The 27102-nt window shown below is 36.6% G+C and overlaps 1 protein-coding gene across 12 annotated transcripts in view; it reads right to left on the reverse strand.

Annotated features, from left to right (window-relative positions):
* Positions 1 to 27102, reverse strand: part of RBMS3 (RNA binding motif single stranded interacting protein 3) — a 682345-nt gene that overhangs the window by 473230 nt on the left and 182013 nt on the right. For 11 of the 12 annotated variants that reach the window (XM_085538326.1, XM_085538323.1, XM_085538320.1 and 8 more), the window contains one exon: positions 7036 to 7209. In XM_085538326.1, the coding sequence (XP_085394452.1) occupies positions 7036 to 7209 (174 nt within the window). Of the gene's footprint in view, positions 1 to 7035; positions 7210 to 16189; positions 16234 to 27102 lie in introns of all 12 variants that reach the window. The other variant, XM_085538327.1, reaches the window with a different exon arrangement.

The following is a 27102-nucleotide window of genomic DNA, read 5'->3' on the forward strand; positions in this document are numbered from 1 at the left end:
CAGAATTTCTAGTTTTGCAAAAATAAAATAAAATAAAATAAAATAAAATAAAATAAAATAAAATAAAATAAAATAAAATAAAATAAAATAAAATAAAACAAAACAAAACAAAATAAAATAAAGCTTTCTCTATCCTACAGCTGCCTGTGGAAAAAAGATTTTTCTCTCTTAATATATAAGTTATATCTATTAAAAACGACAGTATTTATGAATCCTTGATGTTCTTTAATTAATCTATTGAGAAAGAATAACAAGATAAGTAACGATAGTATGTGATTTGAAATGAGCAGTGGATGCAGGAGAAGAACAATAATGCTCTTGCATAGGAAACCAGAATTCCAAAACCAAACAGGTCCAAACTTAAATTTAGGGTGCACCTCCCCATTTCCCCATACGTTTCGAAAAACACTTCTTGCAAGTCTTTTGAAACACTTTATGTTACCTGTGCTTCCTTTTCCTGAGTGGCTCTACCACTTCTGACCAGGTTAACCAAATTCAAACCAAAACTGCTGTCAAAGAGAGCCCTCCAGAAAGAAGGGCCTCACTTGGTCAGCCCATGGCAGTGTTATTTCTAGACCCCACATTTGCCCTCCAAGCCTGGCAGGCCTCACCTGCAAAACTGTACTTTTGTAGGAGCCAAGCAGAGACATAAGGAGCATTTAACACAATTACCAAAGCATCATATATATATTTAAATAAAGCAACTCTTTACAGTAAAATTACCTTGTAAATTACCTTGGCTAAAGTCCTAGAATACCTGAGAATTTTCACTACAACCCTTCATAGAAGTTGAATTTTGAAGGTTAATACACAAAACAAATATGCCGTATACCTCAAAGACAGAATGTGAAGCACATTTGTAGATTTTGTAATTTTTTTTTAAAGGCCTGGCCAAGTTTTAATGCACTGTCACACATGAATGATTATGAAAGCACTACAATGAATTGAGCTGATAAGCTGATCTGATCGGAATTAACTGCATGTGATTGCTGCTTTGAAAAGCTGGCCTAAAGAGGCAGCATTGAAAGCAATCTCACAAGTCACTGGTACCACTTGCCACAGCTATAAGTAAGCACAGATGGTGAGAAAAGTTAATTAAGAGACATATTTGTTTGGAGGTTTGAAATTTCCACCCCCTCTTCCCCAAAGAAGCCGTGCCACACTGAAAATGTGTTTTATGTTTGCGGCCTAATAAGTTCATGTTTTTGAAGCTCTGTTCCTGTAGATGGAGGTAATAGATAAACAGAATAAATATTTTATGTCAGCAGTTAGCATATGGATTTGCACTTGCTCACCAAGCCACTCACTGCACCTGATAGCTAGAACATCTTGTCAATTGAAATATTCCTCATTTCTTTTCCTCCCACCCAGCACAGTTTTTCACTTGTACCACAGTTGACGTCCTACAAGAGAGATGTTCCCCTTCTCATTCTCACAAGAATGACTGCCTCTTTCATTTTCTTCTTGCAGTATTTCACAAGTAACACGCTAGAATATATGAGTAATTCAATTAAGCAGCTCTGGTGATAAACCATTTATTTCTTCTGGTTTGGAACTCTCCCCTTTGGAACTACTCCCTTTCTTCAGCCCACATTCCATCTTTCCTCAGATTAACTGATGTCCTTTTGGAGCTGGAGTGTGACAGTGCTCCATAACGTGATCACCATCTTTAGGGTACCAAAGTACATTCCTTACCCTTAGTGCACTGCAATACTGTGACCAAAATGAGTCATGTTACATAATCATGCTCAGTGGTCCTTCAGCAGTGTACATTCCTCTGGACCAGTTCCTCCATCCTTCTCCTTTTTTATTTTGATATAATTTTGGCTGTTATACTGACAATGGATGGTAGCATCAAAAAAAAAAAAAACCAGCTAAAGAATGGTATAGATCAATTTCACATGAAAGACCCTGGAAGTTAATAAAGAGTTAAGGCTAAAGACAGAGAAAACCAAGAATTCAGAATTTAAATTGAGAGGTTCTTAGAGAGATATTTCCAACTTATCCCAACCATGCTATTTATTTTCTTTCTCATCATAGCTGATTATGAGGATGTGCATGTGTAAAAGGAACTTTCTTCAGCTCTAATCAGACTTGCTTTATGCCACAAATCCACAATCCACTGTTCGTGACATTACAAAATAAATCAGGCAGGAGACTCAAGCCAGATCAGAAAGTGACAGCTTCTGTTTAAACAGATATCTTGGAAATTAGTGAAGGGTAGCTGTCAGTATTATACTTCATAAGCATTTAACTCTATGTGCCATCTCACTCCCTGAAAAGAGAACATCAAAATTACTCACTGGAAAGATCTTGATATTAAATAAGTAAATAAATAAAATAAATGGAGCATTGATATGTTTAACTTATATTTCTAGAGCAATAAAGGCCTATTTTCAATAGGACACCTACACTACCTGTATGAATACTCCCTGTTCTTCAATATGGTCACATATTTATCGTTTATCTTAAGGACTTGGTATATATCAGTTTATTACTTCTGCCAGTCTCATTTCTGTGCTATAAAACTGGTTTTGAAAACAATATTGCACCTCTTAACAAGAATGTGATCCATTACAGGGCTTAAATTTCATATAACAGGCTCATATTAGAAGACTAGAGATCTATAATCAACCCTACATTTAGAATCTTCCTGTATAATTCTGCAGGATTTTTAGGCAAGCATTCTGCTGTCAAAGGTTGTCAACATGAACATGTAAAGGTAACCATAGCTCCTTCTACCAGATCTTCATATTCATAAGGCTGAGAAGCTGCTATCCTAACCAAACTCAGAAAAGTGAGTGAAAGAAGGCCAGCAGCATTTCAGACAGCTCTGAACCACTTTTTATTTCTTTCTTTTTTTTTTTTTTCATTCTGCTTTACACATTCCCAATAACAGTATAATTTCAGAAGCAATCACGCATTTAAAGAAGTCAGTAGAAAGATGTCTGGGGATAGAGTGTTGGAACAGGGACAGCAGTACTGCTAAGCAAACTGATTGTCTGATCCACATATGACATCTCAGATGTAACAGCTTGTAAACATTATCTGTAGAGCTCCAAACTTTACAAACTTTACAGATTTAACCAATCATGCTTTGAAGGCTGTCACTGATCTAGTGGAGCATGACCAAATCCCGTTAGAGTGCAGAATAGATTCTAGTGGAAAGACTTACATATGCTGAGTTGCATATCTAGATAAAGAATGCAAAGGCTCCACACATGTTATAGAGATGCACGCAAATGAAGAAATTAATACTTGCATTAGTACTAATTCATCGTCTCATGGGCCTACAAAAAGGTTTCAAACCCTGCAGGGTAACTCAGCCTGCAACAGTGCTTCATCAAAGAATATCATGCTGATAAATTCCTTTGTAAGTCTGACTTTGCCATTAGTGTGGCAGATAGCTGTCCCTGCTGCATGAATATTCAAGACAAAAGAGACTTCCTTCCAGTTTCAACTGAAATAGTATAAAGCAGACCAAGTCCTGCTGATGAACCTGTTTTGTTTGCTGACCGTACACATGCATTTATTTAAAATAACAGCAGTTTATTTAAGCAATCATTTTTTAGAGTTAATTCAATGAAATGAAATTCTGTAATCCTCATAAAATGTGGAGAAAGGGAAATTAATTGAATCTTTGAGGCTGGAAAAAACATGGATGTAAATGTGTCCAAAGGACTGTAGCAATCTTGCACAGCAGAGATAATAAGAAATATTTTGATTTTTTTTTTTTAATATCCTTTTTATCTTCCTCATCTGATGAAAATTCAATACAAAAACATGTTATATAGCTATGTGTCTCCTCCTATTCCGAGCGCTACATGCTGTATTTTTCTGGCTGCAAGTCTATGCATGTGAATGCCAGATGAATTTCTACTCTCCAGTATATTAAAAAAGCAGTTATATAATCTGTAAGGGTTATCTATCACATTATTACTCATATTAGTACTCACAGCTCCTATAGGATATCCTGCCTCCTAGTATAGCTAGAAGTTAGCTTTTTTTTTTTTTTGCTCAAAAACTGCAGTGCACTGTTGACTGCGGTGATTTGCAGTCTTTTTTTTCCTTCGATAATTCCAGGAGCTAAAAACATACACTGTTTAAACAAACTTCCTGTTCTTGTCTTTCCTGGGGTAGAAAGACTGCTATTAATCAGCAATTGCTGTGCTATGGAAGAGAGATGCATGCTGTACTGTCTAATTGGAAAAAAAAAACAAAAACCTAACAAAGCCTTTGGCTCAGACATATTTTTCAGACCAGCCTGAGTCATAAGGATGTCTTAACACTGCACTTTGTATGATATTTCTTCTTTCATTTAGAAAAAAAAACAAAAAAAAACAGAATTCAAGGACTTTTTCTGAGTTACATTTGGTCCAATTAACATGAATTTCTTCTTGTCTCCTACAGCTTGTCTCCAAACAGCAGAGAAATGCAAAGCTTTTCTCTTGGCTCTCTCTCCAGGGACTAATATCTTTAAGTACTTCAAAGTCACATCCAACTCCTTGACATTTGTCTGCCTTGAACTTGCAAAGCGCTCATAAGTTTGTTAGCCTCCAAAGCATCAAGAAACTACAAGAATCTTCAGACATACTCCATGTGGGAGGTTCTGCAGAAACAGCTTCATACAGCAGTAAAACCTACATCTTGTTCTGGTGAACTTGTGTTAGATGAGGGCAAATAAAACCCTCTGAAGTACAGAAGATATCCAGTGGAGCATGTTACACTGGGAAGATTTGTGAATAAAGGAGCTCCTCTATATCCAGCTTTTACTGTTGCCATTTGCCATAGAAGTGTTGATTTGAGTCCAGATTAAATATATCTTATTTGGAAAGAGGAATCAGACTAATTCTAACTTTAACACATACATTGCTATAGATATTTAAACATTAGAGCAGTGCCTTCTTTTGGAAACTTGACTTCCACTTGATGCTGGAGGAGGAAGGAGTTGAGTTTGTTGGTATGTATTGCTCTGGTCCCACTGCTGGACTCAACAGTGTGAGAAAAGAGAAGTGAGTGAGGATTGCAGTGATAAGCACTGCAGTGGCAGCTAACCTGCTGCAGCATCTTACTGGCAGTCCACTTCCCTACTTAGTAGCACCCCTCTGATGAACAAAAGCCAAGAAATGTGCTAAGTGTTCTAACCCACTGATCCCATCAAAACTGAGGGCAGGATTAATTGTAATTTTCAGTTATTTACCTTGTACTCATCTACTTGCTTTTGTCTTTTCTCATCTGCACACAGATTTATGTAACTCTGGGTATTCTGAAATCTCTAATTACCAGTGATCATATAAATTGACTTTCAGATTGAAATATCACTTCCAATGATTACATATTAAGGTGCTCAATAAAACAAATATTGTACAAGTAAAGTGATTCCAGTTACCACCAACTCTAGTCCAAACAATGGAAAGAGGAACTGTGAAATTATCCTGGAAGAGACTCCGGTGTCCTGACATTTCAATTTGTAAGGATACAATGACAGCTCCATTTTAAAACCCTATCACAAGAGGAATAGCATTCTTCTTGTAAACTCTTTTGTTTGGTATATGGGTGTCCATCCTTTCAGCTTGCCAGGGCTGCACTGAATAAAGAGGGTGGTGATGGGGGTGATGTTTTGATTATTGCTGAGTGATGGGTGTGTGCCCAGGGCTGGGCTGGTTGGTGGGTTGAACATGCCTGGTTTAGTAGAGATGAATCTTGACTCACATTGAGAGTAGTGTTTATTTTAAATGATCAAAGTTAGGGAGCAGGTAATGACTTGAATACACGTAGTTCATTATGTTAAATTAAGTTATACAGGGACTCTTCTGAGGTATTATTCTAAACCAGGAAAAGATATGTGCTCTTCTGATGTTGTATACTGTTCTTCCCTTCACCATAGTTTTTATCTCTTTCAATGACACTGTAATGGAATTAAACAAACAGCAGAGTCCATAGGGATGTTTAATTCACTGAGATCTCAACAGTTCAGAGAAGAGAAAAGAATTTACAAATATATTTCTCTCTTTAATTTGAAACACCTTGTCAATACATCAGAAAATTCCTAATCCAAACTTTGGGCTAAAAGTGTGTTAGTAGGTAAGGTAGCAGAACTAAATCAAATCACACAGACCCTGCAACAGGACTGCATTACACATTTTTCCATCTAGAGTAAAAGCTGTTCTTTCCCCTATTTTCCCACAAATTCACTAGAGGATGATAAAGCTTCATTGCACACACATGACAGGACAATAAGATTGTGTATCCTTTAAGAAGCTCTAACGATATCCAAAATTAAGTTCAAAACCAAGTATTAATACAATAAAAATAGTGGAAAGTAAAAAGAGACTGCTTATACTAGTTAAGTCTTCCTCAGTTAAGTCAAGCCTTTCAAAATGAGGAACTAAAAAATCCAAAGGGCTCTACTATAGCAGTTTGCTACAAAAATATGACAAAGCCCAATTTTCAAATTAAAAAACGCAACAACAATGAGATTCCTTCTTCATTTTTTTGGCCACCAGTTCATGCAAATTACAGAGAACCAATAGTTTTTGCCTAGCAACAAGCTTGAGCGTTCACTGCTGATCGTGTTAACAACAAAGTAGCAAACACTAACAAATCTAGTGATAAGAAGAGTTGCCCTCCTTCATTGACTCATCCATAAAATTTAAAATCTCTGAAACAAAGAATAATTCATTAATCTAACAGACTTGCTGGAAACAAAAAGAAGCCATTACTAATACCTTCTTCCAACGCACACCCCTGACACTGAAACCATGGCATACCACAGTACTTTTACGTAAGGAGAGGACTTGCTAAATGAACAAAACTATATGTATTATTATTGAGCCATTAAACTTTCCCATCTGTTTATGCCTTAGACTCATCCTAATATTTTCCAGAGTTATGATTAGTACATAAGAGCTGTCCCAGCTACCTCAGGAAAGGAGTGCTGGCAGAGCTTGCTGAACCATCAAACCCTGAGCACCCTTACCTCCCATAGAGTCATACAGCTCATTCAGGTAGTTGCAAAAAAAGTTCATTACTTACAGTAGGATGTCCAGCACAGTAGGTGTAGCTAGCATGGGACTGGTAGTGCAAGCTTGCTCTTGGGAAGGTGTATGTATTCCAAGCAGGTTGGCTGCTATTCCACTGGTTGCTAAAGCCAGGGCTCATGGTCACTCTTGATTTACTGTTTTGGTACGTTCTCACTGTGGAGCTGGACTATCAAAAAAAGAAAGAAATGCAATGTAAAAATAACTTTTAAGTTAGAAAACAAACAATACAACTAAACATCGTCATTCTGTGTAAACAAACTGCTACATAGTCTGGAACAGACTTCTGTTATTTCTGTAAGGAACTGGGAAAGGAAAAAAAAATCAACTTCTTTAAATATGTCAGTGAAGCAGCTAATCAGCAAAAGCTATTTCATGGTAAATCACAATTTAGGGACAATGTTTAGATACCATTAAAGACATCAGGAATCTATCTGGTAGGTAGAAAAGATCAAACCTTTACAAAACTATCCCTAATTATACACACATAATAATCTAATCTTCACAACACGTTTGAGTTAATTGAATTAATTTGAAGGAAAAAAAAAAAAATAAAAACACCAAATTTTAATTCCCTTTCTTTTTTTCTTTTTCAAGTTAACTCAGTAACTTCCATTGAAAATGTCCTAGACTGCAAATGTTATCACCTACATTCTTTTTGCTTTCTCTGGTTTTGTTCAATTTTAGTTGAGTTTTTCAGCTTCTACTCCTTCTTTTGTGAAAACCAAAACAACAAAAAGCCAACAACAAACAAGCAAACAAAACCCAATAAATACTTGTACTGATAGGACAGTTAATTAGTGCAGGAAAAAAATAACCAATTATCACATAAAAATAGAAGATACATTCAATATGAATGCAGCTTAGCATAGAATTATGTTGCTTTCGAAAGATGTAAAGATGTATTTTTTTTCAATATTCTCATTCTGCCTCTGTGTTTGAGTTGTTGTTTTTGCTGTATTTTTCTTGGCAAAGGTGTTCTCAATATCCCATGCAAATTTACTCTAATCAATTGTAATTATTATAACCACAGAACTGTTGTTTCCAAGCTTGCCTTCATCTCAGTAACATTACAGTGAAAGCTTTATAAATGTGAACACAAATACTACTTTTCAGAAATCCTTACTAATGTTTCTGTTAATAAATTGATGCAATCAGTTTCACTAACTATATTCGAGAATGACGCTGTTTATTTTTGCCCTCCTTTCAAAGACAGCTTTTCTATGAGATATGCATAGAATGAACCATATATCAATACAGGCCACTATTGAACACAGTATTTTACACAGCCCAACTCTATCATTAGGCCTTAGTGATAACGAGATAAAAGAAGAACCAGAATCTGATGCAGAAACAGGGAAAGCAGCTCTGTAAATTAGCATGACTTTCAGTTTCATTTCAGTGTTTCAGCTCAGTTTCTCTGGGATAGGATTATTGAAATGGAATGAAAAGGGGAGAGAGAAAACAAAAGGATTTAAGAATACATTTGACATATTATATATAATGTATATATAATTCATTTATATATAAAATGTATTATCTTTCCAGCTTTTATACTATGCTTAGATGAGCTGGTTGTAGAACCTACAACAGCAGATGCCACATTGGCATTTGCTGAACAAGCCAAATTTGTTTTATTTAATTTTCAAAAGCTTAAGTAGACAAAGTTTGCCTCAGATATCAACTGCTGTGTAAACTTGAAGTTCAAGAAAAGGCCAAATGACTTCCTGCATGTGTTTATTTCCTGTACCGCCGATTAGGAAGCCTGAAAAGAGCAGTTTCCGCTCAACAGTTCTCAATATCTGGACAGATTCGCCCTCCGCCCCCACCCCTAAGTGAAGGATTCCCGTGGTGTGATTTCTAAAGATTTCACTTACGACTAGATGAACGCAAAGCATATGAATGAACACTAAAACCCACACTAAACTCTCATTAGTCACTGTGTGTGACAAGTGGTTACTTTGTTCTTACACAAGGCTTTAGGAAAGAAAAAAAGAAAAAAAAAAAAAAAAAAAAATCTGCCCCTATAGTTAAAGGGGCTTATTTGAAATAAATCTTTTTGTATGATTTAAATCATGATATATCAAAGGAAAGAGTCTATGGCTGCAGCTCAAGAAAAAAAAAAAATAATGAAGGGTTTTAATGTGTTTTTTTTTTCTTTTCTTTTCTTTCTTCCCCTTTTACCCTTTTTCCCCAAAGAGCAGAAACTGTATTTTCTTTCCTTTGACGTTCTACTTATCTTTCAGATCACTCCTCAAAGACAAATCTCTCTTTCTGGGTCCTGACAGACTTGTTTCTACATCAGAGATGAAGGCTAAGTTTTGTTTTGGACAGATCAAGCAGTGCATTAGTCATAATGTTCTACTTCACATACATTTCTCCCCTTTATAAACATCAGGTATTCAAGTCTTGCTGCTTATTAACTCCTCTTGAGGAGTCTACCCCTGGATGAATACTGTACCCTGACAACAGCATTGCTCCTTCCTATTATTTCTGATAGGACTGTGTTGTTTGGACCAGTGAAAATACCTCTGGCTGATGAGATGTGAAGGTGCACACTAGCTGTGGTCATTGTTATTCACCTGATTACGTCCACCTGTGCTTAAGTGTTACACCAAATACATTCCTGTCTCTACCCCCATGCAGGTGCCACAGATCAACCTCTAGCACTGCATATGGGCACAGAAACAAACTGTGCTGCTCCTTTGTGTTCTTCCATCCTCCCACACCATACAGTGAATGTCTGAGGAGCTGTGTGTCACCAAGCCAGAGGGAGCCACACCAAATGAGGTGCACTGAAGGCATGCGGCCTGTGGAGAAAACGCTTAAAAAGAGCGTGTCCAGCAGGTCGAAGGAGGTGATCCTCCCCCTCTACTCTGCCCTGGTGAGGCCTCATCTGGAATATTGTGTCCAGTTCTGGGCTCCCCAGTACAAAAAAGACAGGGATCTCTTGGAAAGAGTCCAGCGGAGGGCCACTAAGATGGTGAAGGGCCTGGAGCATCTCCCCTATGAGAGACTTAGGGAACTGGGTCTGTTTAGCCTTGAGAAAAAGGCTGAGTCCCCTGAGAGGGGACTTGATCCAGGTTTATAAATACCTGAGGTGTGGGAGCCATAGTGGTGAGACTGGTCTCTTTTCAGTAGTGCATGGGGATGGGACTAGGGGTAATGGGATGAAAGTACAGCATAGGAAGTTCCGTACAAATGTGCGGAAGAACTTCTTTACAGTGAGGGTGACGGAGCACTGGAACAGGCTGCCCAGGGAGGTGGTGGAGTCTCCTTCTCTGGAGATATTTAAGACCCGCCTGGACGCCTTCCTGTGTGACATGGTGTAGGGAGCCGGCTTTGGCAGGGGGTTGGACTCGATGATCTCTAGAGGTCCCTTCCAACCCCTACAATTCTGTGATTCTGTGCTGGAACAGTCTGAGCAGCCACAAGCAAAACTAGGACTGGGAAATGGGTAGGGATGAAGTGCTGCTTGAATTTGTGTTTGTTCCTCACTACTTGGCAATGGACTAAATTAATTTTTCCCCAAGTCCATTTTATATGATAGCAACTGATGAGTGATCTCCCTGGCTTTATGTCAGCCCAGGAGCTCTTCCACCTTATTTCCCACCCTGCCTTTTTGGGAAGTTTAGTGAAAGAGCAGGTTGGTGAGTATCTAACAGCAAGCAAATGCCAACTTGACACAAACTGGCCAGTTTTATGGCAAACAAGATTTGATTCAGCATTTGAGAATGCACTTGTTTCCCTCCCAGCTCTGCTGATTACTCAAAAAAATGGTTACCACCTCTCCACACAGTTTTGTCATATTTACATCCCTTCGGCCATCAGTGGTACTTGGAACCACCTGACTGGCTTTTCTCTAAAAATTTCTACAGAAAACTATCAGACTGTAACTAAACAGAACCTCATCATCCTTGCTGTGACTTTCCAGAAACAAAGAATATTAGAAAACGAGTGATTTTTATTTTTTTTTTCTTCCTTGAGTGAATCCATCAGGTACCACTAAACTCTTAAAGTCTGATACAATCTAAAATTGAGATCAGTACAATTTAAATATCTAAGCCTATTTTAAAATAGGAACCTTTTCATCTGTGCCTTTGTTTCTCTGGCTTATAGGTATAGGCAATCTTTCCTAAGAAAAAAAAAAACTTCCAGATAACTTTTTTTTTTCCCCTCGTGTTTACAAATGTTTTGAATGTTTTTGGACATAAGCATGAGGAAAGTGCAAAGTATTACTAGAATTGGTACTACTTCTTGGGCTTAACTGCTGCCCGCTCTTAATTCTTTTAATAACTGATGTGTGAAGTCTAGGAGTGGAAAACCAAAACATAATACTTCTGGAGAACTTTTATCTTTAAAGCACTGCATAAATGCTAAGTAGTGGCAAAATTTGACTGGTGCACCATTTCCAGATTTTTCAGCAGTAGACCTAAGAACTTTCTGCAGCTCCTCCCTATTTGCATGCAAGTAATTCATACCATTGACTAGGATGAAGAAACATAAACAGTTCTGATGGAAACTTAGAAGTTCTCATGTCACTTCAAATGCAAGGCTGACTGCATCTATCAAACATTCTTATGACAAATATTCCAAAATTATTCTGTCTTAGCTTACCTCTCTGCTTGCACTGTCTTAAATAAAAATACAAAGGCAACTTCCCTGAGCTGTGATGTCATTTTCTTAGCCCACATAGTTTGAGCTGTCACCAGTCCCCTGGATATTGATTACAAAAAAGTTCTGTCTTCAGCTGTGTCTTTTTCTTGGAGGTGTTTTTTGGCTGTTGTTGTTCGTATGTTGGATTTTTTTTGTGCGTGCAAAAGGAACTGTGTTTGAAACCTTGTCTGTGTACTTCCCCTTTTCACTCCAATATACTATTTTGGATGCTAAAGAGATTACAAGAGCTGAGTAAGGCTAAGCATAGAAATAGCTCTGCTGGAGATGCTGTTTGCTAGAACTCTATATGCTCGTATTAGGATGAGACCATGATGCAAAGTGCAACCCTGAGCTTTCAAAAGTTTGGATGCTTTATAAAACAGTACTGTTTCCATAGAAATCAAAATGTTCCTATAGCCAGGAAGAGTCAGAAATTAAAAGATCTACCCTGGAACACTATTGCATGAGCTAAAATGATGCATTTGTTTTCTTGCTCACAGAAAAAAAAATAAAACTGGCAAACCAAATCTGAAGGTAGTTCATCACCAAATCCACCTGAGAGACCTTCAAGACTATAGTGATTGTAAAACTGAAGAGAGAATATTTTAGGTATGTTTTTTGTTGTTGTTTTAGGTTTGTTTTTTGTTGGGGAGAGGAAGGGAGATTTTTATGAAAACTAAACAGTACATATATTGCAGAAAATAACATGTATTTTCTCAATATGAGGAAAGGGTAGTTTTGTGAAGTTAATTTTCCAAACATAATTTTTCATTATTTCTTGCTGATCTTCTATAGTCTAGAACCAGATTCCTTCCGTTCCAGTAAGGACTCAGACATTAATAAGTGGCCACTGCAAATTTTGAGTTTATCAAGTTTGTCTCATAACCTACGTGAAAAAGTTTCAGAGACATGACCAAGTTTTAAGAGAAACATTGTTTTTCCAGACATGGGACTGGAACTCAATACATTATACCTGGAAAAACAGGACAAAAACAAGAGAAATGGCATTCCACTGAAACCACAAAGAAATGTTCAAGTTATATTTCATATCTTAGCATACACATAAAGCTACAGCTCACCCAGTGGGTCCAAGAGCAACAAGTGTGAGTCCACAGCATGCCAAAACACAGAGGGTCCAGTCTATCTGTATTCTCCCTTCTCTTGCTCCCTATGGGCTTTCTGAACAGCAGGCTCCCCCCCAAGACAGGACCAAGGGGTCCTAGGCTGGCCAGATATAACAGCACAACTGGAGGAGCTCCGAGATATGGTGTACTGTTTTGCTGTAGCTATAGTAGCGGGAGGACAGTTGGATTAGATGATCATGTAGGTCTTTTCCAACCTTGTGATTCTATGAACTGAACTGTCTAGAGATGGTGCCCAAAAGAAACACAAAGCTGAGACGGTTTTTAGGGTAGATCTCAAATTATCTAAACTCCTGAGAAATACATTCTAGGAAAAGTAAAAAAATAAAGGCAGTCATCGTTATGTTTCCCCAGAGTTCTGCCTTGAAAACAAAATATATATGGTTTTCACACTTTCCTGGTTAGAGCTGCTGTCATTTCCAGTGACTCAACATTGTAATTCATATTGCTCTTTTAACCATTACTTGAATCCTAAAGGTATGTTTTCCTGTGTGAATTATGAAACACTGATCCCGTAGTTACAGAGAGTGAGCGGGGGAGCTGAAAAATATAGAAAGATGTCACAGTTCCAGGAAGCAGACACGAAGAGCCCAGATTTTGATTGCCATACCATCCACATCAGTGCCATGAGGCAGTAAAGTTACTAAAAGTTATGTTTTGTTTACTTTTTATGAATAACCTAATTCAGATCAAATAAACTGGGAGCAAATGGTGTGTTGTTAGTCAGAATTCATATTGAACGCCCTGACTCCCAAGTCCCTGCCTTCTTTGCTTTGAAAGGAATATGGATACGGAAAATGTCAAGGTTTCCCCTGTTCAGATTATTATTTAATTAATCTATTGTGAGAAATTTAAGTCATACCAACCTCAGAAGGACATCGAATATGACCCTTTAACAGTAGGTTGTTAAGTAATTACTTTCTGAAAATAAAACACTGTGGCAACACTTAAATTCACTCCAGCCTTTTTTACAACTCCAAGGTTACAATTTAAAATACAGAAGTATTATGTTAACCCAAGAAGAGCATGGTCTAAGCATTCTCAGTAAATAGCGGCAAGAGCAAGATGTAGTCACAGATGACCCACATGTGATTCACAGATCTGATTTCTAAAGTACTTACACAAACAAATTGGTCACCCAGTACAATATATTCCTTCAGTTGTGCACACCTATATTGGAGTACCTAGAAAATGGTATGCTTTTCCACCAGAAGATGGAAAGCACATAAGTGACCGAGGCAAACATCTTTAAGGGGAGAGTTCATGCCAGATGAAGTCTGGTGATGAATGCCTATCTTAAAAGAACGACTTTATTAAATACAAAGCACACCATCTTAGGTCTCGGATCTTGGCAGACCTCTGGAATAGTATTTTTACAAGGTCTGAGAACTGTTCTGTCATGTATGGCAACTGCACAGCAGTTCTCAGAACTGTGGCGCTCCCTGAGTAAAAGACAGGACACAAACAGGCACTGCAAATAATTAAGTATCATATTGAAAAATGTTTTAATGTGTGATATTCGCTAAGATCACATTCCCAGGCGCAGAGGGCTCTCCATATCCCATTCGCTGTAAGTCAATGAACCATTTTTACCCTCGTCTTAATTTTAATTTTCTTTTTTTATAAACATGGAATGTACTGCAGACTGAAGCAGAAGTTTAAGATCTTTACCAATTAATGACCAATTTGAGCATTTACCCATCTGCTAAACTGGGACTTTTTACAGACAGTCATTGTCTTTTGTTAAACTCATTAGTTTTTGATACTTCAGAGAGAAAAATAATTATTTCACTGACACTTGAATTCCCTTCCCTTTTATTGTACCCTGAGGTATGTTGCACTGTTCTGCAGTATCTTAAAGGGTTTGTTGTTTTTTTTTCTGATATATCGGTTTACTATATGTATATTGAGTTACTCTCTGAACAAGAAATCAACCACTGTCTTGGATACAAAATGATTTTCCTCACATTAGATCTGCAATGTACAATGTTTTTTAGACAATCCCAAGAGTAACACCTGGCTGACAATTTAAACAAGTCTGCAATATTAACTGACCAAAGCAATCCAGACATGCGTAACAGGCAAGAAGGATGCTTAAGAACAGCCAAAACATGCCCATGGCACAAAACCTCTTCTATAATCCTACCAAATGAGAAAAAAACAGATTTCTTTCCTCAGTTAGAACAGACACAGCATTGATTCCAACATCACATGCATACTACAGCTCTTCTAATCCACAAAATGCTTACTTCACTGAACACACCACAACTGTGAAGTGCATTTGACCACTGGGAAGAATTCCATAAATCCTGCTAAGCTACCTGATGTACCACTCTACCGCTAACTCATGTGGATGGACCTGCATGTTTCTGCAAACCTCACTGAGGGATTAGGACATTTATCAAAGCTATGATTTCTTTCCTGCAATGTTATATCTATTGTATACTAGGAGTTTTGCAGGTGCATGATTTATCTGTCCTGTCTTTAGCTACAATACCCTGCAAACAATTTTTATTTTGTGCCAGGGAAACAAACACTCCTCCCATAAATTGTTTTACTGCTGACTGGGGAAAAGGCTCCTGCTCTCTTGACAATAAAACTACTTGTTTTCTCTGACCGTGGAATAATAATTCCTAACTGAAGTTCAACAATTAAGTAATATAGGGAAAAATATTGCTTCTTCTCAGTATAATGTCTGAACTCTTATTTACTGTTAAGCATCAACATATTTGATTACTTCAGTGACACAACATGCAACATAGCCATTGAAGTTTCAAGTGAAGGAACAAAGGAGAGGGAAGTAAGTGTCCAAGAAAATTGAACAGAAAAAGCTCTTCTTTTTTTTTTTTTAAACCAGAAAAAAAAATAAAAATGATTTTTGTTACTGAGATCAAGACTGACCAAAGGTTTCAGTTTGGCTGAATATGTTCTACGAACATTTTAAGAATTGAGGAGGCAAACTTAATATCCAGGAAAATGGGAAATGAAGATCATTCTCTTACTCAGTGAAATTACAGTCATAGTCTACAGGCCTTTCACTCAAGTCAAGTATTCATAGAACCATATATACTGTATATGTCACATTTGAATGTAAAAAGGCTAATATTCACTAGCTTTTCTAGTACTCAGCTAATCTATTAGAAATGTAATAATCTAACCACTCCATGCCTTCAGTAAGAGATACAAAAAATAAGGAGAAAACAGAATGAACTATAAACATAAAAATAAAACAAGAAAAAAAGTATCTGAGATCAGCTCTCAGGGTACTCAAAACCAATATCAGCTACCCCACATATCTATCAAATAACAAATACAGAACAGATGAACATACATCCAGGTCTACAGAGTTACCTTGAAAAGTCACTTTCTCTTCCCTTAAGCTTTAGCCATTCATGCTAGAGAGAAAAAGATATCACTAATTAATTAACAGGTATAAGACAGTTGTAACTGGGAATTTGAGTATAAGCTATATGAATTCAGTATAGCAAAGTCTGGTTTTCCAAGATATGACAACATGAAGGTATAGATTTCATGAAGAAGCCAGTAAATACCAAGAAAAATGACATTAAAATTCCCAGTTTGAAAGACAACTGAAACCCTTATCAGACAGAGTTTTTAAGGCAAACTAGCCAATGGGATTCTGCTTTATTTTGCTTTTAGTCCTCTGGAAAAGAAAAGCAACAAAAGACTACTAAAATGTAAATAATCCAGTAGATTATTAACAAGTAAAACACTCTTCACACCTGCATGTATGTCTACTGTGTAAAGTGTTATCGCATGACCAGATCATAAAAGAAAACTGCCCTCTCAATAAACTCAATCAAATTTCTAAATTTCAAGTCTAATTTCAAGTTTCTAAATATATAAAAACATTTACTTACGTGTAGGCATGTGAACGCAAATAAATATCATTCCTCTCATTACACCTTCCCTTTAAAATATAAAAACAACTTCCAATCTTCTTAGCTAAAAAAGAAAAGCTCTATGTCTAAGGACGCGATTTAGAGGACCGTTGTTAGGGTAGTATGGTTAAGTTGCGGTTGGACTTAATGATCTTTAAGGTCTGTTCCAACCTGAGTGGCTCTACTGGCTGACTGACATTTTGGCCATGTTACAGGTTTTTTAGATCAGTGTGCTATGCTTATGAATTAGCAACCCAACAAAGGCTTCACTAACAAAATCAAAATTACTTACATTTTAGTAAGTGCCATGTAGTGAGGGAATCACACAAATGTGAAAATACTGTCAGCTTTCAAGAGATGCTGAGAGAAATCATCTCAATAGACCACACATAGAGGGGCTCAAGGTAGAAGGCAGAGACCTTTTGAATCCTGGTGGATCAACAGAGAGAAACCATGGAACCTCAAGAGAGGAAATCCAGCTGAGCTTCATGGAGCCCGGCATGCAGAGATGTGCATCTTTGCTCAGGAGATACTGTCAGCTAGGGGAACAACTCAGCACAGCACAGCACAGGGGGATTTTTCTGCCCCAGGGCCCAGTAGTATGAAGAAGATTCAGCTCCTTCCTACTGAAGTTTTTCATAAATATGACAGGAAAGTGGAGAAGAAAAAAATAATAATAATAACAACAGAAATCTCTGGTTTTTTTGTTTCTCCCTGCTGTAACCAGAGCACATTTTCCTATCCCCAGAAGTTTGTCTGGGCTCTAAGGGGTTTGTCATCTCAGATTTAAAATGGAAGTACCGCATGTCCAACTGTCACATCCAAGTTGCAAGAAGTAGATGAGAGACAAGGAGCAGAGACAGACAACAAGACAGGAGATGACCATAAGCTACAGCAAGAGGCTCCAAAAATAAACAGATGCTACCTTGTCTCATCTGTGTTTTCTGTTTTGTGTTTCTGAGCCTGCTTCTCACAAGACAAGATGTGAAATGAATGCAGATGGAGATTTCTGTCACATTTTTCCCAATTGGTTTAAAAACTCCGCTCTGTGAAAACAATCCTTTCTAGAGCTGAGGACTGCAATTCCAAAGCCTGAGGAGGGATAGACTTTCTTACTAGATAGAATTTCTTTCTAGATTTTCAATAAGAACACTGTTCTAAAAATGCTAAAGGATTAAAAGCAAATTAAACTAATACAGTTACCACAGGCATGTCTTTAAAAGATCATATTTAAAGTTTTTTTATTTCTGTGGCAGTAGAAAGTATTTTGCAACCCTGTGCTCAGAATACAGATTTCAGAAAAAATCTTCATATAGCATATTCAGTTGCTCATTTTATTTCTCCATTCACACAAGTATTATTACCTTGTGACAGAAGCAGGAAAAAAGAAGTAGTATAAACAAGATTCGTACAGAGGCATACCACATTAGTTATGCTATTATTTACCAACAGAGTCCTGATTCATCGGTGGGAATATCTATGAAGACTGCTAGAAGTTATTTTTAGAGACAGATTGTTAAGATTAAAACATATTTTTAAAGCTCCAAGAATCACCTACACTTTGCTTCATTATTATTCAAGTGCAACTTGTAGTACGTAGTGAAACGTTCTATAGATACAAAGAAAATTAATGGTTATAGCTCTAAAAGGAGAGAATAGTGCTTATTATCCGTGAGAGAAAAAAAAAATAAAAAATGAAGTACTTATAACACCTAAAGGGGAAAGCAAAAAATTACCATTAGCTCTGATGTAAGCTTCCTGAGTGACCCAAACTTTCCAAAGCACTTTCCTAGTCTCTGGAATGGCAGTATTAGTGTCTCCTCTTTTGTAAACTTCAGGAGAAGGAGTGATGTTTACTCTCCACTTCTAAGTCTTATCATTATTTTACCAAAACTCAAATGAAAACATAAACAGATTGCTATAACATAACATCATTAAAAATAGTGTATTGAATAGACCAGCTTTCAAAAACTGCAAACACATCCATAGCGTGTTTTACTGGGCTTGTACCAGCTCCACTGCCCACAGCTGAGTGCTTAAGAAACAGTGAATGTATGGAAACTCAAGAGGAAAAAAGAGGGATAATAAGAAAGACCCAACTGCAAAATCCCATCCATCTCCAGAGAAATTGTTTGTATTTGCCGATTTGCCAATCCATGGAAAGGAGGAAAGAAAAAAAAAAAAAAAGGTTTAATACTCCCCGGTCATGTTAAGATACTGGGCCTCTTGAAATCTCTGAGAAGCCAGAAACAACCGACAGGACAATGGTCAGTGACTAAGAACTAAATGACAATTATAATACTAAATTCAGAAACAAAAGAAGTGAAACCCTTAAGCAAAATCAGTTTCAATATTCTACTGCAAGATATTTGGATGATGGGAAAAAATTAACCTCCAAATTGCAAATACTTGCATTAATTCCCTTTCGAACATTTCTCTTTTGTAATCATATAATAAGAATGAAAGCTATTATAACCTGGAAAAAAACACAGCAAAAGATACCAAGGACCTTATAGTAATTCCTGTAAATACACATAAGTGTAATTAAGTGAAATAAAGAAGATATTAATGATATATAAGTCTACTGGCAGAGTACTGTACACAGATACACTGTTACATCCTTTTGTTTATCTTTTGCACTTTATGTTTTAAAAGAAATATCTAGAAACACTAATTTAAGGGGGAAACTTCATTAATTTTTACTTTTTTTCCAACTGGTTGTTGCTAAGATTTTTATTTTATATAACATAGATGAAGAAGCTCACAGAAAATAAAGATATTCTACAGCTTAAATAGGGAAGAAAATTTTATCTCATATTCTATAGACTGAATATATTTATCTTTCCAGCTCTCTAATTTTTGAAATATATGTTTTAGACTCTCATTACACTCAAATTGTTCACAGATGTTGTGGAATAATTGAATATTTAGAGATAAACCACTCAAATATTTGATGGCATTGTCAACCTGTTAACAAAATCTAAGTAATTAATTAGACACTGAATAGATGCTAAAACCACCAAGATCTGAGGTTACCAATTGTTACATCTCTTTTAGGAAATACATATTTCCTAACTAGACTTATCTAACAAGAATGATAAACATAGATCAAAATAATAAAATATGTATATTCATTTTTTGCTATTGCCTAAAAGTTGATTTGAGACAGAAGCAACTTAGTTCATAACAAATTCTCAAGATAAGTAATTAATGCAAAACATTTGGTTTATGCAGAATTATTTTTATTTCTGAAAACTTAATTATGAAAAGTAGAACGTTTCATTCTAAATATAGTTAGATAGATAGCTTATCCTCAAATTTAAGATGAAATACAAAGGAATTTAGTTGCTCTATATACAGTAGATTTCATTTATGGCAATGCAAACTATATGTGATCATTTCAGTTCATGAATCGAGTCTGGATGAACAAAGGACAGCAAAGTTCTCAGATGAAGCAGCAAAAATGCTGTTTATCTGTTTCTTTAACATCAGAATCATGCAGTTCAACAAGAGTCTGATAAACATTCATAAGAAAAAAAAAGATAACTTTAAGAAACTCCTTTTAAGAGATAGATGTTTATTCAAGATGCTAAGGTGCCTTTGCATCAAGATTCTCATGCATATATGTAACTACAAGCACACGAGGAAGTCTACAGAGGCCCAGTGGATTCATTATATTACTAGAATCATTCACAGATTTTCATTTATAAAGCCTAAATATCTAATAGAATAGAACCTGTGCTGAAGACAAATACTGTATTTCTTTGCAAGAAAAAATAGATGGGGACGTAGATATGAAATGGAAGATTTTGTTGTTTGATGCAGGCTATAAAAGAAGACTGGGAAGATTAATACTCTCTGGGAAGCATATTCCACTCATTATCTACAGGATATCTTGCACCTTGTTCTGAAGCATTTAGCAATGGCTCATGGAACAAGAGATGTTTAATGGTCTGATATGGCCTTGCTGCATCAATCACTGTGATACAGCAGTCAAAACCAGAGGGTGCATATGGCCCTGTTTGATCTTTACAAGAGAATTCTGCTATGCTAATCTCTAAAACAGATTGTTAGGATTATTCATTTATCTTTCTTCTGCATTTTGTTACTTAAAAATCAATCAATCAATAGTTGTGCAAAAATTTCTGTACTTCAAGGAAGTCAGTAGTGCTTGTATGCAAACACCACTGTGAGTTTTGGTGTTTCAAATTGTAAGGAGTCCTGTTGACCTTTTTCTTTTAATAATCTCATTTTTTGCAGAAAATACATGCATTCATTATGCCCCCTACATTCTGGAAGAAATGTTATTGTGGCTGAGGATTACATACACAATGTTTTATCAACAGGATCAAACAATTAAAGTATGTAACTATCTCGCTTTTTTCTCCAGTATTCTTCTACACAAACATTCTTCCATTTTTATTTACTTTCTCTTAGGGCTGGGTTGTCCAAAAGACGATCCACTGTATCTTGTTAAAAAATAACAACACATCTTTTAATGAAAAACGATGAGCAAATGCAGAAGAAATGATTGTGCGATTTGAATAATAACACCTATGCTTGCCTTTACATCTTCAAGACTTTGAAGACAAAGTAAGTCTAAGCAGGCAACTTGTATCTAGGTGTAAAATTATGACCAACTTCAGATTATTTGTTAAAATCTTAAGTACTTCAGTGAACATTTCTTCCATTCCTCTCTCTCATTTTTTTTTCTTTTAAATTATGCTGAGATACCCATAAATGTATAATATTCTTGAGAACATAACAGACTTTTTTACTACTAAAACTACATGTTACAGGTTGGTACTAATTTTCCCTAAGGTTCACTTTAGTATTTTAATCATTATTTTTAAAAAAGAAGTCGTAACAATCACAAGATTGTGTACATTGAGAAGACGTGAGGTTAACAAAGGAATATGAATTCATGCTGAAGTCACAAACTGAGTAGTAGCACTGTAAAAAAAAATAAAATAAAAAAAAAATTCAAAGAGAAAGTCATCTACCATGCACAGTTACATGTTATTTGTCACTACCGAATCCAAATGTGCTGATGCTTACTCTCAAACATATTCTTGTTAGCCTGTACTACTGTCACCTTACCATATTTTTATATTCCTTTAGAAAAAGACCTCTCACTGCAGTTTTGCAACTAGAAACACCCAGGGATCTTTAAGGTGTTGGAACAGGCTGCCCAGAGAGGTCATGGATGCCCCATCCTTGGAGATGCTCAAGTCCAGGTTGGAAGGGGCCCTGGGCAGCCTGGTCTAGTATTAAATGTGGAAGTTGGTGGCCCTGCCTGTGGTTGAGGGGTAGGGGATTCATGATTGTTGTGATCCCTTCCAACCCAGGCCATTCTGTGACTGTGCGATTCTGTGACTTCCGCTTAAATAACTAGTTTTTCCATTTAATGCATAATCTAGTGTTTTCCTTTATCCTGTTTCAATTTAAAGGCTATAAAGTACAACATATCTGTCACTAAATATCAGTGAAGAAAAAGACAATGAACTAAAAACAAAAAAGAAACCTATAGATGACGAAGCCTCTAAAAATGGTAGAAAAGCAGTTGGGAATGCTTTCACAGGGAATTACTTATGCACAGATTAAAAAGCAGAGCATTCCTCATTCTAAATAATGTTGACAAATAATAATATTAAGCAATACAAAGAGTTATGAAATCATGTGACACTCCACTTAGCATTAACAATTCAATAGATAAAATACTTTCTAGGTCAAAATGATAACCACTAAGTTTCTTCTACTAAATATTCCCTGAAGGTTGTTTTAGGTGTCTGTTCTCAGTAATACACAAATTGTTGACCTGTTTTGTTTTAGCACTTGTTGTTGTTGCTGTTGTTCCTTTTAATGTTACCCCAAGCTCATGAGAAACAAAGAGAAGTTAAGATCACCTTTTTCTCATGAGGTTATGCCATGACGGGCCAGTCCAACACCAATAGATGTGATTTTGTTTAATTTTTTTCCGGTTGTACCTGAGTAAGAAAGTTGCAGAGGGAGAACAAATTCAAATTGCTAAATTAATATTCACACTTCAGTTTCATATTTTTCCCCCAGAATGAAAAAGTTCAGATCATGTGGAAAGAGATCTGGGGAAATTTGTGGGAAGAAAGGGTTGAAATCAACCCTGAAAGGAAAGCTAGGAGAGCTAGAGAGCTGCAGACATGTTAAATAGTGTAGACAGTGGAAAGACCACACAATGAAGCACTTTGATTTCTTGCCAAGTATACTCTGTGAAATGTATTTGAAAATAAAATCTTAAATTACAGACAGCTTTTCCAAGCCTTCGCTGGTATGAACACTACTGTGGAAAGGCTGTGACACTAGCAATTAGGGATAACAGAGTCTTAGATATTAAGATAAACTTATACATCAGAACTGAAAATATCTGAATATTTCTCATAAATATATCCTGGATGAAAAAAAAATAATAAAAAAAATAAAAAATAAAATGAAACTGCTTTGGCTCTGCCTGCCTTTAAGTTTGCATTTTCTGGATATTTTTCAGGAAAATATTTATAAACCTCAGTTCATAACTTCTATAAACGTAGAACTAATTCATGAAGAGAAGTACGAGGATCAGGAAGGCTAAAGATAGATTTAAAAATATATATATATAGTATGTGGTGCGCCAGCAACACAGTCCTACAAATATTATGTTTGTCCTATTTATCCAAGGAAAACACATTGTGAGCATCTAAATGAAGCTCCTTGAAACTCTAGCTTAATTTTTGCTAGCTACACATATCAAGACATACTGCCGAAAGAACATGAAGAAAAGAAAGTATAAATGCTTAATGAGTCACAAATATGGCAAATTACTTCAGTCCAGTCTTAAATGACTCATATTAATACTAACTAATCAGAGAAAAAAATCCAAACTAATCACTAAGATTTTAAAAACAACATGTAATGTCTGCACAAATATAGCACCACCACCAATTGCAACTACTGCCATGAAAAGTATCATGGAGTTTTTCCAGAAAACCCTGAATACTGTTGAAGGAAAGAATATGAATTCCTGCTACATAGATTTAACTTTGTGTGTGTGTGTGTATTAAATTTGAATCGCTGTACTCCAGTGTCAAAAAGTTATTTGGTACTCTTTAGCTACTAACTGAAGATGAAGAAGGTATCAAATGTAAATGGAAACAACCGTGCTGGCTCCTGATTTCATGGAGTCAATAAAAAATTGTCAACAGAAACATTTCAAGAAGTTCTCATGCAAAAACAAACAAACAAACAAAAACCAAAACCTATATATGTAAAGATATACATTCCTGATGTTCAGTGTCCATGAAAGGGCTCAACCAAACTTCATGTCATTGCCTCCACCTTCTCAGGCAGGTCTGACAGGATAAAGGAGAAGAAAGGATGTCAAGCTCTGCTCTGGTGATCACCAGCAATGGGAACAAGTCAGATGCCCTCTGGTAAGGTTAAATCCACATAGTTCCACTTTTGCTGTAAAACTATTTCAGCCCTTAGTAAATGGCACAGTACAGATTTTGCCTTTTACTCCTGCTGGGTCTAGCAAAGGATTGAACTCCATAGCTGAATTTTGAGTATCCTTAAAGTTTGTGGATCCAAAATTGTAACAGATGTCCCCGCTGTGCAGGGAATTTTGTTTAAAGGTCCATCTGCCTGCAGACTGAAATCTGGGATTCTTTGTTTGCATCCTGCAGATCTAGATCTTTCAGACCAATCACCATAAAAACAGCTGATTTTTTATGATTCTTAAGGAAGACCAATATTTTCATATGTTCCCTCCTTTTAAAAAAGAAATACTGAGAGTGTCTCAAGGTTTATCAAGGCACAAGCTTTTCTGTGTTATTACTGCTTCCAAAGAATTGTTTACTTGCTGCAGGAAGGGAACAGATATGTGCACTTGCCGTTAAACCCTGTATTTCACAGTGCTCCCCACTTACAAGAGCATGGAAGGGATGGAGCCAGTAGCCCTGGACTACTGAAGAGAAAGCACAAAGACAGTGGCACTAATATATTTAGTGAAGTGATTTAGATATGTTTCTGAAATCAGAGTAGGGGACAGGACAATTAAATGACAGATGAAATTGTAACAACACAAAAGCAAGAGAATATGAAGGAATGAAAATCAGGAGATGGAGAAAGAAAATAACAGAAAGGGGACAAGTGAAAAGAGATGGAAAAAGTATTTACTATGCAATTAGATTTCATGGAGGTAAGTGCTCAATTCCTTCCTCTCTACAGCTTACAATAGCACTTTTCAGAAAAATTCTCCACGCTCCCTATGGCATGTGAAGGGGAGGGTGAATGGGGGAAGAAGAGCTTCATCTGTGGTCAGGCTCTGGTTCTCCTTCTCAGGTTCTTCCATCAGATCACCACATTTTGTGTTTTGGATGAGAAACTTGCAGGACTGAAGGGGATACTTGCACTTGAACAGAGCCGACCCCAACCCTAGGAGATTTCTGTGCAGGAACTCACGATACCCTTGACCCTCCAGTTCCTCTCCTTAGCATCCTCAGCATAGCAGCTCTACATTCCTTTACAGAAGTAGCATCTTGCTTTCTCTGTGCTCTTCCATAATTGCCGGCTTCCTGCGGGCCAATTTCCCCTCTGTCCATCCTCTAAAAGCAAGAGGATATCTCTTCCTGAATGAATTCATTATCTTTCTGCTGTACCCTCTTTGGTGGCAGGCACGCAGGCCAACAAGCTTGAAGAAGGGATTCTAGGGACAGACAAGAATGTTCTTTAGTTTCCTAAACAGTCTCAAATGTTGTCTACACTTAGGTCAGAACTTCTTTTAAAAAAAATCCTCTGTTGCCCTTCCTTTGACTTCTCTACCAAATCATGCATAACCTCTGCTTTGTAGCCATCCTCCTGGACCAGGTCCTGCATATGCAATCACATTCCACACAAGCACGTCTCTCCATTGCTCTCCCCTGATCAACCTGAGGAACTGACACACATTGAGACATGAAGTAGTGAATGATGCAGTAATTTCTTTAAAGTAATCAGAACTCAAAGGTTATGACAATGTCCCTTTAACTGAAGCAGACTGCAGATGTGTTTGTTTCTTCAATTCGTAACTGTTTTAGAATGATGTATTTTAACTCCACTTATCCGAAGGAAGTCAAAGAGAGTTTCTTCCAGCTATTTTCAGAAAACATTAAGAAAAAGGAAATATATAGTTTTAGACATAGTAAGTGTTAGCCACTGCTTTATAATTTGGCATCCTCTTCACCAGATTAAGGATAATCTTTCAGATAACTTCAAAAACGAATTGTAACACATACCTGGAAAGCTAAGCAATTCTATTCAGCAGCAGAAAATCCTTTTTCAAATGCATTTATATGTAGAAATAAGAACAGATTATTTGTATATGTAAATCTTCATAGAGGCTGAATGTAATAGTCATAATAACCATAATCAGGCCAGAGCTATTATTCTCCTGTAGAAATATCACAGGTTGACCATTTTTTACATAAACTATTACTTAACTTTTATGGAATGCCTTTATATCCTATTGAAATTCAGATGTCTGTGTTCTTTTATTACTAGCAGAATTAGAGAGAGAAAGAAGTCAAGCCTTCCATGTGGCATTCATAGTTTTCATATATCAGCAAAATGTTCTGTACCTGGTTTCCAGGTTTATTCCATCATTTTGACAATCTATACTGTCCTTCTTTTGTTTGCATTTGAAAGGAGCAGAAGTCTGCCAAATAATTCAGTTTTTCTCCTTTTTTTTTTCTTCATGTAAGACAATTCAATAGTGACTCACAAAAGATTCATGTGTATAGTGATCAAAATTTGTAACAAGACCTCTAACAAAACCTCATCAGTGGCAGATACATTCTTCACTCATCTGCTTCTAGCATCTAGCTAATCTATTTGCTTTTAACTGCTGCTTTTTGCCCAGCAAGTTCTTTTACTGCCTATCCTTGACTTCATCTTGTAAAATGACAGTCACACTGGGCCTGAAAAATTTTTAATGGGTGTTAAGTCCTACTGATAGAGAGCAGTTCAGTTCTCTTTCCAAAGGAAGGACACCTCAGGCACCACGCAATCTAATTGTTTCCACAGTCACTCAATGAGTCCAAGATCCAGAAGGTGTCAAACAGTTTTATTTCCCACTTATACTAGTGGGTGACATACTTGCTGAAAAAAAAGGTTAGACTTCAAAATAAGGAAATAGTGTCTTCTTTTCTTTTTCCTTTACTTTTTTTTTTTTTTTTCCCCCCCAAAAAATAGAGCACACACACAGAAAAAGGAAAAGAAGGGGAATGCACGCTGAAAACAAAAATGAATTATCTCCACTCCACTGAAAGAAAACCAACAAATGTCTTTGCAACGACAGTAAAAAGCTGACTGGGG

This window comes from Coturnix japonica, chromosome 2 (genome assembly GCF_054131305.1).
Source record: "Coturnix japonica strain WE chromosome 2, WE-NBRP24, whole genome shotgun sequence".
Taxonomy (NCBI): Eukaryota; Metazoa; Chordata; class Aves; order Galliformes; family Phasianidae; genus Coturnix; species Coturnix japonica.